This window comes from Cenococcum geophilum (assembly GCF_001692895.1).
Source record: "Cenococcum geophilum 1.58 unplaced genomic scaffold K441scaffold_13, whole genome shotgun sequence".
In the NCBI taxonomy this organism is placed as follows: domain Eukaryota; kingdom Fungi; phylum Ascomycota; class Dothideomycetes; order Gloniales; family Gloniaceae; genus Cenococcum; species Cenococcum geophilum.
Window position 1 is genome coordinate 351,685 of NW_027137571.1, and position 19,549 is coordinate 371,233.

Consider the following 19,549-nt stretch of genomic DNA (forward strand, 5'->3'; position numbering starts at 1 on the left):
TAAGAAATAGAAGATAAGGTATGTATCCCTAGTTTAAGGTCAATGTTCTTATATTACGGTGTTCTAAGATTCTAAACTAGGCATTTCGCGACAATAATAGAGACCCTACCACTTACCTAGGTCTACAACTTTAACTATTTAACTTTACTTATAAAGAGCTAACAGAGGGGGCGATTAAGAAGATTAAGATATACTCTTATCTATTTAAGAATTATACTAATACCTCGCTGCTGCAGAGAATAAGATTTAAGGACGAAGAGGGCTTGTTAAACACTTTATTCTTTCTGGAGTTAAGAAGCGTAAAAGATCCGAAATACCCCTAGAGAGGATGGCTTCTAATAATAAAGTAAGGTATATTAAGCAAGAGAGAGCCGTAAAGCGTATAGCGGACTATAATCCTAATTATAAGGATACGTTAATTAAAAGCTTATTAGAGTAAAAGCACGGGACTTTAGTTGCCGCTTGTAATTATATTTAATATTTTAGTATTAGAATATATACTATTAGCATATATTCTTATTTCTTAATCTATTATAAGATTTAGTATAGTTAGGTACCTATAATTCTTAATTATAGAGCCTAGAGTTATTACGCTTACTTATAGGCTCCTAAAAGCCTAAATTTGCTATACGCGGCTGGCTTATTAAATAGGGTCTTAGAAACTAATACTAAGATCTAAAACTTAGGAACGGAAAAGTCCGCAATAGGAATAAGAGCAGGATCTATAAGTATACTATTGGAAATTAATATGCACCGCTTATATTTTAATATATACACTAAGCTAATACTAAAATGCTCTATATTATAGAGTGACGCAACTATTGTATAAATATATAGCTAGCGGCTCCTTATATATGTAGTGTAATTTTAGTACCGTAGTATAAGGGGACTTTATAAATAGGGGGCTATAAGGATATAATTATAGAATAGGATAGATTGGTAAGAAAGACAAATCCTTAAGGAGGTAAGGCCTCTAGGATTATGGAGACTATATACTATAGGTATATACCTTTAGCACGTAACCAGCGACCATCTAAGGGGCGTCCGGAGGTTGTCCTAAGGGTAACCTAAGGTGACCGTAATAATATCCCTTATATATAGAGAATTGTTTCCTACCTATGCTAATAAGCTTATTAAAGGTCATAAGCATACCTATATTATATATGGCCAAGTATAGGTTAAGGGATACTATATATTTGTAATCCTTCTATTTACCTTATATTATCTACCTCGTGTTATAATACTAGGCCGGCTATATAATACAGCCCTACTTAGAGCTATTAGTGGAGGCGCCCGCTTACTAGCGCTACTAGCTTATTTAGCCTACTTAGCCTAACTTTCTAATTACGGAAACAATATTTAAGTAAAAGCTTAACTCTATATATATAAACTAGTGGGTATATGCACTACTAAGTAGCAGTATATAATTATAAAAGCATTAATTAATAACTTATATATAAAGCAGTAACGATCGTTTTCTAAGTAGTAGGAGGATATTAAGTTATAATAAAAGATATTGAGGATGGTAATACGAACAATTAGTAGATAAGGCTCTGCCTTAGGTTAACACTTATTTAATCTCTAAAACTTATATTAATTATAAACACTCCTATTTAATTACTCGGCCTACTTTTTTATTTATAATCTATTATAAAACTAGTAAAAACGAAAAGAAACTAAAAAAAGCCTGTAGTTGCGACTAGCTATTTAATAAACTTGCTTGCCTAGTGTGCGGATATATATATATCTTTTAATACTAGCCGCCAGGGGTCTATCTACGGCTAATATAATCCGTGCGATTCTAGCGGCGTACTCTAGCAGCTTAATAGCCTATTTAATCTATCTATTTACCTAGTAAGTATCTTTTAACAGCGACTAATAGGCTTTATGCTTAGTAAGTATAGCTATTACAGTGGCCTGTTAGTAAAACTAAGCGATAGAGAGCGGTAATCTACCGTCCTTATCTGTATAGTTTTATATAGTACTATAGTCTAGGAGCAACTGTACCACTTTAGAGTAATTATACGCTATAGCCTAAAATAATAGAGTCTACCTAGCTATACTCTATATATTAATATTAATAGTAGTTATTATAAGAAGAACCTTAACCACTTCTTTATACCTAAACTGCGACGCCCTCTATAAAGGGGTTATTCCGTAAATATTTCGCTTGCCTAAAGGAATGCCGTTATTAATAAGTTAACGAATAGTTACGGCGTCTTTATTTTTAGCGGCATTATAAAGGCGTAAGATATTAAGCTATCACTCTTTACTATTATTAATGCAATCCCACTAATTAATAAGACTAAGGACTTATTCCTAACCACTAGTAGCAGCTACCTTAATTACTCTAGTAGTAACTTTAATGCTAATAGTTTAATAGAGGAGTTAAACTAGCTTATAACTTATACGCTTATTAAAAACCGCCTCTTTAAGCACCTCTTTAGTAATCTTAACTTCGTCACTACGCTAATTAAGGAGAAGTGCTATTATCTCCTTACCACTGCTCTAGTTCCTAGCTGCTGCCTTAACTACCTCTTTAGTGATTTTCACTTCGTTACTACGCTAATTAAGGAGCAGTATTATTACCTTCTTGCTCTAGTTTCTAGCTACTACCTTAGCCACCTTTTTAGTAATTTTAACTTCGCCGCTACGCTAATTAAGGAGAAGTGCTATTACCTCTTTACTACTACTCCTGTTCCTAGCTGCTGCCTTAACTACCTCTTTAGTAATTTTAACTTTATTACTGCGCTAATTAAGGAGTAATGCTATTACTTTCTTACTATTATTTAAGTTCCTAGCTACTGCCTTAACTACCTCTTTAGTAATCTTAACTTTATTACTACACTAATTAAGGAGTAGTGCTATTACCTCCTTACTACTACCCCCGTTCCTAACTACCGCCTTAATTACCTTTTTAGTGATCTTAACTTTGTTACTATACCGATTAAGGAAAAGTACTACTACCTCCTTGCTATTGCTCTAGTTCCTAGCTACTACCTTAACCACCTCTTTAGTAATCTTAACTTCCTCGCTATACTATATAAGAAGTATATTTATAGCTAGCGCATTAAATGATTTTATAAGCGCCTGGACTAGCTAAGGGGTAACTATAATTCCGTCGCGGCGCTAATTAAGGAGCAGTGCTATTACCTTCTTACCGCTACTCGAGTTCCTAGCCACTACCTTAACTACCTCTTTAGTAGTCTTAACTTTATCACTGCGCTAATTAAGGAGTAGTGCTATTACCTCCTTACCGTTAATCTTATTTCTAGCTGCTACCTTAACCACCTCTTTAGTGATCTTAACTTCGTCGCTGCGCTAATTAAGGAGTAGTGCTATTATATCCTTACCACTGCTCCAGTTCCTAGCTACTGCCTTAACTACCTCTTTAGTAATCTTAACTTCGTTACTACGCTAATTAAAGAGTAGTACCATTATGTCCTTACCACTGCTTCTATTCCTAGCTGCTACCTTAACTACCTCTTTAGTAATTTTAACCTTATTACCGTATTATATAAGAAGTATATTTATAGCTAGCGTATTAAATGATTTCGTAAGCGCCTAGACTAGCTAAGGGGTAACTATAATCCCGTCGCGGCGCTGATTAAGAAGTAGCGCTATTACCTCCTTACCATTACTCTGGTTCCCAGCTGCTACCTTAACCACTTCTTTAGTAATTTTAACTTCGTTACTACGCTGATTAAGGAGAAGTGCTATTACTTCCTTACTACTACTCCCGTTCCTAGCTACTACCTTAACTACCTTTTTAGTAATCCTAACTTTATCACTACGCTAATTAAGAAGTAGTGCTATTACCTCCTTACCACTACTCCCGTTCCTAGCTACTACCTTAACTACCTCTTTAGTAATCTTAACTTCGTCGCTGCGCTAATTAAGGAGCAGTGTTATTACCTTCTTGCTACTATTCTAGTTCCTAGCTACCGCCTTAACCACCTCTTTAGTAATCTTAACTTCGTTACTACGCTAATTAAGGAGAAGTGCTATTACCTCCTTACTACTGCTCTAGTTCCTAGCTACTACCTTAACTACCTTTTTAGTAATCTTAACTTTGTTACTATACTGCGTAAGAAGTATATTTATAGCTAGTATATTAAATGATTTTATAAGTACCTAAACTAACTAAGGGGTAACTATGATTCCGTCGCGGCGCTAATTAAGGAGTAGTGCTATTACCTCCTTACTATTGCTCCGGTTCCTAGCTACTACCTTAACCACTTCTTTAGTAATTTTAACTTTATTACTACGCTAATTAAAAAGAAGTGCTATTACCTCCTTGCCGTTAATCCCGTTCCCAGCTACTACCTTAACTACCTCTTTAGTAATCTTAACTTCGTTACTATACTATATAAGAAGTATATTTATAGCTAGCGTATTAAATAATTTCGTAAGCGCCTAGACTAGCTAAGGGGTAACTACGATTCTGTCGCGGCGCTGATTAAGGAGTAGTGCTATTACCTCTTTGCTATTGCTCCAGTTCCTAGCTGCTGCCTTAACTACCTCTTTAGTGATCTTGACTTCGCCGCTACGCTAATTAAGGAAAAGTGCTATTACCTCCTTGCTACTACTCCTGTTCCTAGCTACTGCCTTAACTACCTTTTTAGTAATCTTAACTTTATCACTACGCTAATTGAGGAGCAGTGCCATTATTTCCTTATCACTACTTAGGTTCCTAGCTGCTGCCTTAACTACCTCTTTAGTGATCTTGACTTCGTTACTACGCTAATTAAGGAGCAGTGCCATTACCTCCTTACCACTGCTCCAGTTCCTAGCTACTACCTTAACCACCTCTTTAGTAATCTTAACTTTATTACTGCGCTAATTGAGGAGTAGTGCTATTACCTCCTTACTACTGCTCTTATTCTTAGCTACTGCTATAACTACCTCTTTAGTAATCTTGACTTTATTACTGCGCTAATTGAGGAGAAGTGCCATTACTTTTTTACTATTGCTTAAGTTCCTAGCTACCACCTTAACTACCTCTTTAGTAGTCTTGACTTTATTACTACGCTAATTAAGAAGTAGTACTATTACCTCCTTGCCGTTAATCTTGTTCCTAGCTACTGCCTTAACCACCTCTTTAGTAATCTTAACTTCGTTACTATACTAATTAAGGAGCAGTACTATTACCTCCTTGCTACTACTCCAGTTCCTAACTACTACCTTAACTACCTTTTTAGTAATCTTAACTTTATTGCTATGTTAATTAAGGAGTAGTGCCATTACCTACTTGCCACTACTTCTATTCCTAGCTACTACCTTAACCACTTCTTTAGTAATTTTAACTTTGTCGCTACGCTAATTAAGGAGTAGTGCTATTATATCTTTACCACTGCTCCAGTTTTTAGCTACTACCTTAACTACCTCTTTAGTAATCTTAACTTCGTCACTATACTATATAAGAAGTATATTTATAACTAGCGCATTAAATGATTTTATAAGCGCCTGGACTAGCTAAGGGGTAACTATAATCCCGTTACGGCACTAATTAAGAAGTAGTACTATTACCTCCTTATCACTACTTAAGTTCCTAGCTGCTACCTTAACCACCTCTTTAGTAGTCTTAACTTCGTCGCTACGCTAATTAAGGAGAAGTGCTATTACCTCCTTACTACTGCTCTAGTTCCTAGCTGCTGCCTTAACCACCTCTTTAATGATCTTGACTTTGTCGCTACGCTAATTAAGAAGCAGCGCTATTACCTCCTTACCACTACTCCCGTTTTTAGCTACCGCCTTAACCACCTCTTCCGTAACCTATATCTTATTTATATATTAGTTTAGTAAAACTTTAAGTAACTTATAACTTCTATGTAACACTAAGATATATAAGAGGCTTTAACCTTACTTATTCGCAAAGCGCGCTTATAAAATTAGTCCGTATTCTAAATCTTTTAATATTTCCAGAAGATTAAAGGCATATAAAATGAACTAAGCTGCTATAGGAGCTAAAGCTAGCATCACTATAGTATCTTCTAGTCGGCGCTTTAATTCCTATACAATGTTAGACTTTTATAAGAAGTATAGGAGCTAAGCACTCCATAGTCTAATAGGAGAAGGTGTACCGCTATTACTAGATACAAAACACCAAAAAATGCTTTTTAGTTTGCCTAAGGTCCTATTATTAGCCGCTAGTTAATAGTGTACAGCCCAGTAAACATTAGAGTATTTACTAAGTCCATTAGTTTTAGGTGACTTTGTAGTTAGGCGCTAGCTACGTATAGAAATAAACTTATTAGTTATAGGGTTCCGACTTATAAAGACTAAGTCCCGGAGATATACTTCTACTACTAGAGCATTAGTTGCTATAGGTGTATATTCTTGCCGCTTTTCTAAAAACTCCCTAACTAATAAATAGGCGAAGCGAAATGTATTTAACTGGGCGTTAAAGATAACAAAGTTGTTGCAAAGCTTAAGGACCAGATCTTTAGGAACAGAGGCGTTGTTGCTACTTTGTGGAATTTTTAAGACTACTGCTAGAAATTCCGTAGTCTTTAGCGTTCTCTAAGCGTATAATAGCCAACTAAGCACGTTCCTAAAAACGATTCTTTAATTTTTACCGGGCTTATTTAAAAGGACATTATAAAGTTTAGCGTAGAGAGTATCTAAGTCTAAAGGAAGCCGACTAAGACTTTTGTAAATATTAGCATCTATATTAAATGAGCAGAGGTATTATAATTGCATACTTACCTAGCGGAACCTAGAAATAAGATCAATATGCTATTAATTTAAGTTATAGTTAAGAAACTTACATTCCGCTAGTACCTTCGATTACCTTTTTTATAATAAGCTCCTTTATCTCCATCTAAGAATTACTATATTGCAATAGTTCTCCGTCTTTAATAAGCCGTTCTGCCTAATCCTTTACAAAGACCGCAATGTTATCGCTATTCCTATCAGACTTAATTTCTAGGTTTAAATAGCGCTATAAATGGAAGACAATGTTATAATTATTACAACTTAAGATAAATATCTTAACCAACCTAGAGGACTTCTGGAGAATCTTTTCTAGCGTCTTAAGTAGATCGCACCGCTTCCCTAGGTTGCATTTATTAAGGACATCTATTACTATAGTTGTTAGTAGATACTGCTTAATAAGCTAGATAATAAGTACGTAGCTCTCCTCTATCCGCAGCGACCCAAACGTAAATCCTTTAGCTTCTTTCTTCTTATAGAGATTAAGAGTAGGCTTTAGTAGTGGCTTTTTAGGTTCTAGAAAAGATAGCTGCCTAGCGAGGCTGGTAAGTATTACTATAGGATCTAAACGCCTAGGTTTAGCCCTATTCCGTAAGGAGTAAAAGAAAACTAATTACAGATTATAGCCGGTGTGGAAGTTATTAAGAGCGTCTTTAATTACGATCAAACTTAGGAAAAGTTAATATTTATTATAATGGCTTTAAGTTAATACACGAATGACTTATACTAGCTTACTCTTACCTAATTTAGGAATTCCGTAAAGCTATAAGATAGAGGACGCACTCTCCTTCTTCTATTTCTTAAAGACGGGGTCTAAAAAAAGCCATTGCCCGGTTCCTAAAAGCACGCCCTACTTTGTTTGCTCGTGATATTAAATATATAATTCAGGCGACACCTATAGTAAAATCTCTGTGCGCTTGGATGCTAGGGGCCATAAGTAAGCGCTTTATTCCCTTAGTAGACTACTTACCTTAAAGGTCGTCTTAAATGTCCTTTAGATTGTTATCTATCCTTTATAAGGGCGTATCGATATCTACTAGTAAACGCTTCAATTCTGCGTAATTGTGGAACTAATCTAAATATACACTTATCAGTATATAGGGGTAATTTGGTAGCATTTATACCGACTATATCTATTAATAAGAGCTATATATTAACGGATACCGTCTTATACTATACAAATGTCGTCTAAATATATATTAAACTCTAGTTCGGTAAGGAGACCGCTCTTAAAAATACGTTCTATTTATTAATCTTATTAGTTAATATTTTAAGCTTATAAAGAGATATACTAACTTACGGAGCCCTATTTGAGGTATTATTTCGCTTTAGTTAGATAGATTAAGACGGCTACATATAGTATTACTAAGGCCCTTTATAGCTCTTCCGCAGCTTTAGATATCTATCTAAGATAAAGATTTTTAAGAACGGCGTGGCGACAAATTAGCTCCGCTATCCATGCCAAACCTTCTACCACTCTACTAAACTTGTTATAATCATTTACTGCAATCTATGCGGGAGTTAGCTACTTTCTCTTTTAATGGCTCCGTACTATATAAACCTGCAATACTAAGCGGATCCCTACTTAGGGAAGTGTAGTATAAACCGGATCGTACTGGACTGTAATATTCCCTACTTACTTAAAAATGTCGATCTACCTAATAATCTTGTCGAATACGTCCCTTAGTATAACAGTCTCTCCACTTTTATAACTATACTTCCACCTTTTCTTAATATATTCTTGCTTCGACTTTTTAGTAAGTGCGTATAAGTCCATAAGGGGTTTAAGTTTATCTAGGCGACTAAAGTCTATATTACGCCTATCCTTATTATTTAACTAGGCTGCTATAAGTACCTAAAGATTAGTACTGCAAATAATATAGAGAATTAACAAACACGGTGCTAAGTAAAGAGACTCTATATACATATACGCTCTTCCGTAGTATAGCTAGGAAAGCCATAATATAAGTACTTAAGAGAAGTCGTATAGGCTAACGTAGTTAACGGGGTTTTAATTAATACCCTAGTTTTAACTAAAAGGAACATTAAAACTTTACTTAAGTTATATCTATTACACCTAGGTAAGCCTTAGCACGATATACCGCCTTTAAATATATATATGTTACGTATAAAGGTACAGCGTATAATATTTATAATAACGCTAGTAAGGGGGGGTCCCTACTATAATCGACTTATCCTAATAAAGTAATAGGCGTTATAATACTAAAATCTACCTTAACGCGTATAGAATATACGTTCTATATAAAACACGCTCTATATAGTACCTATACGTTCCACCAAAGCGTTATTAAGCTATAATTGACGTAGAAGGTCGATTTATAAAGTACTAGATATATATAGACAATATATAGAGTAATAGATTTAATGATTTTTATTACAGCACTGTTATAGACCCTAGTTAGGGGCTTAGCCAAGCCTTAGCGCTATATATATCCCTTAATACGGCAATTTAGGTCCTTAGGTTATTGATAAGAATTAACTAATTAGAAAAGCTAGGTTAATATAAATATCTAATTAAATCCAGTTGTTAATATAAGCGAACTTGGCAAAGGACCTTGCCATATTAAGGGATAGACGTGTCCTTTCCTCAACCTTCTTCCAGTCTTTATCTTGGAATTATCGTTTACTAACTACTAATAGATTCTATTCTTTTAACTAAGCCTTTACAATTTTGGTACTATAAGGCCTATTACTTTATTAGGATAAGTATAGCCGCTACAGCCTATAATATATAGATTCTGCACATTACGCAAGGTTTTAAAAAGGGAAAAGACGGAAAATAGATATTTATTACAGCGCTGGCACATTGCCCCAGATTGCCCTAGATTACCCTAGATTGCTATTATATAACCAGAAGATTGTATATAACTCTAAGCGGTGCTTCTATTCCTCTTATTTCCTTTCTTTAGCTTTAGATCCTCATTTATAGACAATCCAATTATATAGGCTTACGCGACCTTCTTGCCGTGCTCGTGCCTTAATTAACTAAGTCGCTAATAAAATTAATATTAGGACTAATAGATAGTTATATAATAAAATTTATACTATTTAGAAGCCCTAAGTCTTAAAAAAAAAAGTAACTACGTATGGTAATAATAACGTGTTGTATAAATAAATAAATTAGATATCCGTAACCTCTATTTAGCGGATTTTTACTTATACTTTTAACAAACGCTCTTAGACGTAATTTTACAATTCGGAAGACGGCGTAGGTTATTCCAATGCTAGCTAAAAAATCACGTCTAAGCTCGCTGAGGTAAGAAAATCCGCACTAATAGAATCACGTTTAAGCCCGCTAAGGTAATAGACTATAAGTTACTAATCTTAGTTCGGCATACCTAGCGTATCTCCAGGGCTAGTAGGGAGGGCGGCTGGCCCGCTCTAGCCATACCCTTATTAAGATATACTAAATTAGATAGACTATAGGAGAGAATGGTTAATAGATAGATTAAGCCATATATAGCAAAATCTAGTCTCCGGAGAACGCCACTTAATTAGCCTATTTTATACACAAGCCACCAGTACTATCTAGTACTATTATTTAACACTTAAAATATAATTTTTTCCGGTATATACTATGAGAATATACACAATAGCCTAGGTACCAAATCCTTAGCCACGAGATCTTTAATGCAAGGTAGTGGTAAAGAGTTACACTTCTAAAGCATACTTAGAAAATGTTCCGTAGCAATTAGCTAATCTAAAACCTAGATTCATTATTAATCTATATATATCCCACTATAGTCTAGCTAAAGCATTTTAGGGAACATATAATTAAACTATTTTCGCTAAATAGCTAAGAACTTTGCCTTCCTAATAGAACTATTTCTACTAGTCGGTTAGGGGGCCAACCAATATTTAACTTCGGTGGCGGCAAATATAAGATAAGGTATAGCTTTTTAAGTTTAAGGGTAATTATAAGAGGACCGATTTAACAGCTGCGACTTATAAATACTTAAAACGTCTTAGGAGCCTAGTGGGCTTAGGTATTACAGACCTTATTAATGTTTTAAGAGAAGTAAACCATAATACGCATTATAGTAAAGAGCATCCCAATTTTTATCGCGTGTCGCTACGAGCTTTACCTTCTTGACGCGGTCGTAACGACTATATATAAAGCTTATTGGCGAAGTAAGCCAATACAGCGTCTATAATCCTTATGGGGGATATTTCTTCACTACCTTAAGATCATAAGGCTCCTATAAGGGGTTGGAGACTCTATTATCTTAAGATAAGTTAGAAGTCATTTCATATATCTAATTAAAGGTAGTGGTTAGCATATAAGGAAGAATAAACCCATAAATTTTTACTCCATTTAGGCGGCTATAATTAACTAATTAAATTAGAGTCCGTCCTAGCCGCTAAAAGCAGCTATACAGCGTATGGCTTAGAGCCGGTTCCCTCCTCTATATTTATAGAACGAATAAAAGGGTAAATAACTTATTCCGGGTTGAAACGAATTAACAATACTAATTAGATGATATACTATATAACGCAATCTAAAATTGCGGGGTTAATCGCTAATCTACCTATCATTTATTATAGCCCGCTAAACTTAATAGGTTAGTGTAGCCTTCTAAGCCAGGATAGTATATATACTAAAGTCGTCAAAACGTAGCATTATAGCTTACGACCTTCCTTTCCTCGTCGTTCTCGAAGCGTCTTAAAGTGTTAATCTAGATTACAGCCGATTAAGCTAAGACGTACTACTTAAACAACGCGGGACAATGGTTTCGACATGCTGTACAGTCTTAAGAAACCCACGAGTGGATTAAGAGAACTATTAATAAAGGGGAACGCCCAGCTATAAGGGGCGCTTAGTTATATAATACTCTACTATATAATAGTTTTACGCGATACGCCTATTTAGACCACGCTGGTTTATCTAGCAATTCGTCTAAATTAGAAGAATAGTATCGCTTTATAATACTAACGTCCTCTAATCTTTTCGAAGAATAATAAAAGGTACTTTATAACCAAAATCAAGGAAACAGCTAACTAGATTACTTAGGTAATGGCAATTATATACCTAGGCTTACGCCTTACTATTATTAAGGTATTATATTAGTAAAGAGTACTAAATCAAGTTTTAAGTCGGCATAATTTATAGCCTTTAAAACCTTTTATAACGAAGAGCAGTAAGACCCTTAGCATATACCGGCCTTAAGCCATAATAGAGCAGCGCATAGTAGGCTTTTTAATTAGGCCAACTTAGAATAGGCTATAAAAGGGGCTCTTAATTATTCATATAGCACGTAGGTAGTTACGACACATTTTTTACTTCATATCTACTAAATAAGTTTTTGCTACAGCTATACCTAAAAAACACAATTATATAACCTACGTCTTTATAAACTCTTCTACTACTTCGTATTTCGGCATCACTTCCTAAAGCTGCTTGATTTATTATCGCAACTTAGTAGTATATAGAAGGTCCATTTATACCGCAGCCATAGCATTCTTAGGATAGCTCTATCTTTTAATTATCTAGCCTATAAAATATCGTTTACGCTATATATATATATTCCTATTCGCTCTTAATAGGTATAGATCTATACCATAACCCTACTTAACCCCACTAGCTATTCTTATGGCTTCCGTACTTACTATCTCTATATCTAGTATAACTTATTCTTATAGCAGTCTAGCCTAAATAATACAATAACTAAAGATAAGAGCGTGCTTTATATATATAGCTTAACGCGGTAAATCTAGCAAGTTATACCCTATCTTAATATACAACAAGCAATAAAATAATAGGTTTAATAAAAAATACTTCTAATCTAGCGGACCTAGTAACATCTACTTTTTAGTTAAGTCAATCGCTATACCTTATAGCCAGAGGCCTTCTAAGCTAAAGCCTTATACCTAAACTTATAGAACTGCTCAAAGCCCTTAATACGGCATTGGAAAAGCTTGCCTAAATATTAACCATAATAAATGCCGAATTTATAGCACTAGAGCTCCCTTTATAAAGTTATAGTAAGTGTTATAAAGAGCTTAATAAACAGATTAGTTAGGCGGCTTAATTAGGTACTTATAACTGGGCTACATTTAAGTATATAGGCTAGGATATCTTTAGCTTTATACGTACTTTAAAAATATACACATCTACTATCGTAATAAAGATAATAGATGTTACGTTATATATTAAAGGTATACTTATATAGACTAAAGCTAACACTAGTACAGGTCTATAGGCAATATTACATTTACTAGAGAATACCTTAAGGAATATAAAGAGCTTATTAAAGATACTCAGTCCGCTATCCTTAAAGAACTAGAAAGTAAGGTTTATTAGTTAGGCAAAATAAAACAGTAACTTAGTAAATTAATTTTTCTATTACACCATAGGTTAATATATAGTTATTTATTAAACTAGTCTAGGCTATCTATTAGTAGCTACTACTAGCATATATTTTCTTAATATAGCTATAGGGGCCGTTTACCTAGGGTGGAATACTAGCACTATTAATACCGAAAATTTTTGGTACTATATTAACTACCGTTTAGTAAAGTAATAGAAGAGGCGTTAGTAATAGAGTCTATCTTAAAAGAGTTAACTACAGATAATTGCGACAACGGGTTAGGTCTAGGGCGGACTTATTAATAGGAGTTTAAAGAGCAACGTATTCGTTTAAGATGAGATTAAGGGGAAATTTAACGTATAGGTTTTTTAAAGTTCTTTAGAGATAATAGGGTGGCATTAACCTAGGCGCGGACGTAGTCTATAACGGTAATAGTAATAATAAGCTTAGCCTTATATAAGAGTTTTAAACAACCATTACTTAGGAAGCGAGTTAAAAGGGGTTAAATCACATAACCTTAACACTATATTTAATTAAAGTTAAAATCGCATTAAATGCAATAAGATAGTATACGAAAGTCAAGCGTTAATTTATTTCCTACTGCTAATAAGGTATAAATACCGGTTGGTATACCCTACAACAATAAGGCAACTGCGCCCGTAGAAAAATAAAAAACTACTAAATATACAACCTAAGGGATCGCGGACGCTTTATTAATATAATAAACTCCGCAATAAAGACGAATATAAAGGAGGGTAGTATTCGCGTTGCCAGGCTTCGCTTATAGCAGGTCCCTTATTTAAACTGGCCGATTTATAGAAAGTGCGCTATATATTTAGGGATTGCGAAACAAATTTTCTACTCTAAAGTTCCCTTATAAAGATCCTTATCTAGTCCTAGCTAGCATTTACCCCACTATTAGAAACTCTTAGTATCCACCCCACTAACCTTTACCTCTACTATTCTGTGGCGAAAAGCGCGTTTAAATACTAACTTCTCTCTTTATTCGCGTTAAAAATTAAACAACTCTTAAATAAGGGTATAGCCGGTACAGGTCGGCCACCCTCCCTACTTATAGTGGCAGTATCCTATAGCAAGCCGCTTTAATTACCGTTATATATAATTATAATTATGCTTATATAACCAACTATACACTATAGTAAAAGCAGACCGGAAGCAAAGCGCCCTACCCATAGCCCTATAGCAGCCACCTATCTACTTTAGCCCGTAACACTCTAGCGTACTCTCTTAGTCTTCCTCTAGCCATATTACATATTGTTAATTCCCTACTTACCTACTTAACCTTTCCTTACTCTTATAAGTAGAAGACTGGCATAGACGATATATAGAATAATATAGTTTACGCCGGCTATCTAGTAGAGCGGAGGGCAAACCTATTTTAACAATTATCTTAGGTGCCTTAGACCCTTAGTAAGGAATCTACCTTTATATAGCACTTATACAGCGCTTATACAGCTTACTTTATATATAAGGTTAATTCCTTATAGAGGGTCTAAGAGCAATAACAATTGTAAGCTTATAAGAAGTTACTATAAGTAACGTATATAAAAGTGTATAAAAGAGACCGTATCTATAGTATATAGAGTGCTACCATTCCAAGAAAGAGCTATTTGTTAGGATGCCCCGTTAAGTCCGATTAAGACTTATGCCACCTAAGTAGAGCTAAAACTAGACCCTTTTCTATCAGATAGAGTTAAAATCTAGATTTAGGCTTTAAATTAGGTTTATATATATCCTAATAAGGGAACGGGGTATACTAATATTAGGATATAGCCTTATACGAATTGCTAATATTCCTATAGCCTAAGAGTTACAAGATTCCACCTTTCCTTTTACATTTATAATGGTATCTAAAGCTATAAAGGGGGGCAATATAATTACCAAAGCTATTATTAAGGCTAGCTGTAAACAATTTAGGGATAACATATGCCTTTTTATTTTTAACACTATTTATATCCTTCTAGTTAGCCTTATAATCGCGAATAGGAATAAAGTTAGTAGGTATTAGTAAGATACCTTATAAACATTATATACATATCTTATAAAATACATTATCCCCTTTAGCTGCGTTAAACATTTAGGGTAGTAATATTTAAATTCTCCCTAATACTTAGGGTGTTGGAAATACCCTTCTATATATTTTTTAAGGACATCTTTTTATAGTCTTAGGCGCATTCTTTCTTTATATATAAACCTATCATTACTAATATAAATAAGGCATACTGCGTAAGGAAGCGCTATAGGAAATAAGCGTATATAACAAATAGCTTCAATTTTATTGGGCTCTAGGGTAATCTACTTTCGTTTTAGGGTCTTATTACTTTAACTCTTTCGCGAAATTTCGTTTAAGACACGCTCTAAGACACGTATAGCTTTCTTTTGCTTACTTATAAGAGATAAGTTAGGGGTATTAAAGAGAACAAAATCTACGTTCTTTCGTTTTAATATTTTGTGTTAAGGCGTTTCTTATTAATAGCATAGTCGGGCTAAGGCTTAGATAAATTTAACGCAAGCGTTATCGTTTTTAAATGGCTTAAACAGCATACTAGCGATAGTAGCCCGCTCTCGGATTTCAAACTTAACTTATAGCAATGTTAGCACCTCCGTTAAACCCTTCCTACTAAGCTACTAGGCGATCTTAATCGTATTAGCTAAATCATAAAAGTCGCGAATAGCCTTATTTAATTGTTCCCAATGCAATCTTTAATATATTATACCGATCTTCCGTTTAGTATCTTTATATTACTAATATAAGTCAGTTCCTATAGCCTCAGTAGTAAGCCAGAAGCCTATATTGCGGATTTAGTTCTTATACTCTTTTTACTCGCTATAAAGCTTTTTAAGCTCAGGGTAGTTCCGGAGTTCTTTAACCTAATCATTACTAAGCTTAGTAGGTACGCGTCAATCTTATAATAGGCCCATTCTTATAACGGATTCGATAAGGAGATCTTATAAAGGACTCCTAAAATAGATGCTTTAGTAATTGCGCGCAATATACGTAGGTATATAGTACTTTTCATATATACTACCGAGATGGCCTATAGTCTAGTTACGCTCTTTTAGAGAAACATTATCTATTTATAGTATTAGTATAGAACAAACGGAGCTTAGGGATAATGGTAGAGTAAACTTACCGTTAATATTTTTACCTAAAACCCATCGCAATTAGTACAGCTTCAGCGCGATTTTAAACCTAGTAACGAGCCCCAACCGTATAAATATATCACGGTACTTTATATATAAAAAGGCTTTATCTTTTAAAACATTAACACCCCTAGTTATATATCTAACGTTATAGAAGAATAGCTAAGCTAGTGCTTTGTCGTTCTATCTAATATATAGTACATCTTAGTACACTAGCACCTTTAATCCAAAGATATCTTAAATACTCGTAAAGTTATCTCAAAATGCCTTCTGCCTAACACTAATGGCTAAGATATATAAGACAATACAGAATATAGGGAGTCCTTTAAGGCGGAAAGTAAATTTCTTCCTATATTTAGTTAGTAAGATATAGTGCAGTCTAGGCATAGAACTTACGGTCTACTATCCTTTTCCTTATTCTTAATATATTCTAGGTTTACGTTTACTACAATTATACTCTAGCTAGGGTCTTTTTCGCTATAAACAATTATAACGTTAATGTTTTTAAACCAGAGTGCCTTATTGCTGCCTTTAGCACTAGCGCTTTCGATAAAAGCTCCTAGTCTTATAGCTGTGGCTGCGCTAAGAAGGAGAAGAAGTAAAATTTAGACTTAAATAAAGCTATATAAAGGCTTAGTATTATCTACCTAGAGAGCGTATAGGATAGCGTAAAGGTCCTAGACGAATATAGCATGCTTCTCTTTTTCCAATTTATTAAGCCGTAGACTTAGGATCTACTTTCATAGCTATTAGTATATCTTTACGTAAGAGAGAATATAGTAAAGATATATATCACAAACATCAGTTAGCACGTCACCGTCCATTTTATGGCATATAAGGTCCCTATAGTATATACTAATTCATTTCTAATAGCTTCGTATTAAGCTCTCCTTCTTAATTTAAAAATGTTTTTTCCGCCAGCGGAGATACGCTTTAAACACCTTCGGGTTACATTTACACAGCTAAACATTTAGGGTTTTTTAGGTCCTCTTTTTAATCTTTAGACAGTACCTAGTTCGCAGCAATTAGAAGAGCGCGATTATGGGTAGGCAAAGGATATATAATCTTACCCCTTCCAGAACTCCCCTTCCCTCTTCTATAGTTTCTGGGTATAAGAAGTATAGTTCAGTTTCGTAGGTCCTTTCTTCCCTAACTAAGCAATATCCTTTAGTATTTCCTTAGCTTCGGAATCTAATTTTACGTCAGATTCCGCGTTAGATTTTATATGCGGGCTATAGTCCGAATTAATACCAGTGCCTAGTTTAATATCTATATCCAGATCGGTATCTAGGTCTAAATACGTATCTAAGCTTAATTTATAGCTTACCTCTAGATTAGAGTCTAGGCTTCCGGAGGGTAGTAAGCATAGGTTTCAATCAGCGATAGCGTGCTAAACGGCAGCGGTATATAGCGCTCCTCCTTTCCCCGTCTTTAGGGCAGGAGCAGCTATTTTAATTCTTATGCCGCCATTTTAGTGTCGATAAGCGAGTGTAACAAGTAGGTAAGTGGTTGGCATTAGGAAGACAAAGAGCCATAGTTAGAAAGGGTGGTAAGACTAAGGTTCGGTGAAGGTACCAAGAGTAATAAAAGGATAGGCCGACTACTCCTTTAAGTAGGCGCTGGCCTATAACCGGCTTTAAGGGCCGCGCTATACTTAATTTATAGGAAGCGCCAAGGAGTATTACTAACGTTTCTGGCTCCTCCATAGTAATAGGGAGGTAGAGTAGGCATATTAAGCGAGCAGAGTCTCTTTAAAGCGGCAATATGATAGGGCATAAGCGAGGTAAGAATGCCTCCAAAAGCGGCGGCAAAACACTCCCAAAAACGGATATAGTTCTACTCTCACAGATATATATATAGATATATTATAGAGTAGATATAGAAAGTAGAGATAGAGTAGAAACTTATAGCACGTATATAAAGTATATATATACTATATCCGGAGCTTACGTCTTAGATAAATAATAAGAAGAAAATATGGATACTAGCTAGGCTTATAAAGGAAAAGTTAAAGGTCCCTTATAAATAGTAGGCATATATATAAAAGTATACTAGAATTAGTAAAAGTAGTTACTTTTAAGACAATAACTTTACTGGTCGAAAATTATGCGTACTTACTATAGTACTTCGGTAATGTATATGCTTTGTATATGCGCTATATATTCTAATACTTTAATATAGACTTAAACTCTATATATAAGAGATGTTTAATCTATAAGAGCTATATAAAGAGACGGAAATAGATAATATATAGAGAAATTATTGCGACTTAAAGCGGATAGCAGTATAGCCATAGAAATAATGTATATATATACGCTGTAGATATAGAGTAGATACTAAGCTTAAGCAGCCTAGAAATAGCGGAAAGCAGCTAAGCGATAAGCTAGAAATCCTAAACTAAATCTTTCTTAGAATCCTTAGAACCTATTTAATACCCCTAAGCTAAATCTATAGCATATACCTAGTGTAGAATTATCTACTATATTTAGTAGGCAGACTATGTTGTAGATAAGTATAGCAGATAATAATATGGCATTAGTATTGGATATATTGCGTATATCCACAGTATATGCAGCGTAGATGCCGCCTTTACTATCTTAAAGTTAAACGCCTTGGACTGTGGGTAAGAGATATAGGTTTAACCTATTTATAGAGGAGATAGAAAAGGAGGTATATATACTACGTATATAAAATATAGAGAGATAAATTAGTAAATTAAAATAGGCTAAAGATATATATAATAAAGTAAAGGAATTAGCAGAGCTTAAGAAGTGGGCGTAGGAGTATAGTGTTAGTATATAGGGCGTATATATATAGTATACGGAGAGTAAGTATTATAGAGTTCCATCACCATAAATAAAGAATTAATTAATATAGGCCTATAGCCCCCGCGCCCTATATCGGGTATATACCTAGCCTAACCGCCTAGTAAACTTTACTAAAACTCTAATAATATATACTATATACTGCGTATATAGTATACAGGCCTAGTATATACTAGGACTTAACTAGTAAGGTGGGACAAGCAATAGGCTCTAATAGTAGTGGGAGAGGCTTATATAGAGCATAAGCATAATATATATAGTAGAATAAACTAAACTTACTAGAGCTCTTACTACTACCGCGGCGGCGGCCAGTTGGTTTTCTGCCCCCTATACTTAATATTAGTAATATATATATAGGGTATATACAAAGTAAACCTACCACTTTAGCGGCGTGCGGATGGTAAGGGGGATTCCTTACGGTTGCTTAGGGGGGTTAGGCCGCGCTACGTATATAGTTAGTGTATGCTAAATATATATAGATAAAATACTAACCTTACGCTTTAAGCCGGTGGAGGG

The 19,549-nt window shown here is 34.6% G+C and overlaps 1 protein-coding gene across 1 annotated transcript; it reads left to right on the top strand.

Annotated features, from left to right (window-relative positions):
- Positions 1-262: 262 nt before the first annotated feature.
- K441DRAFT_551606 (uncharacterized protein) lies at positions 263-439 on the top strand (the record flags this gene model as incomplete). Its single annotated transcript, XM_067643110.1, has 1 exon — positions 263-439. A coding segment is annotated over one exon (177 nt), but the record flags the coding sequence as incomplete, so codon positions are not given.
- Between the last annotated feature and the right edge of the window lie 19,110 nt (positions 440-19,549).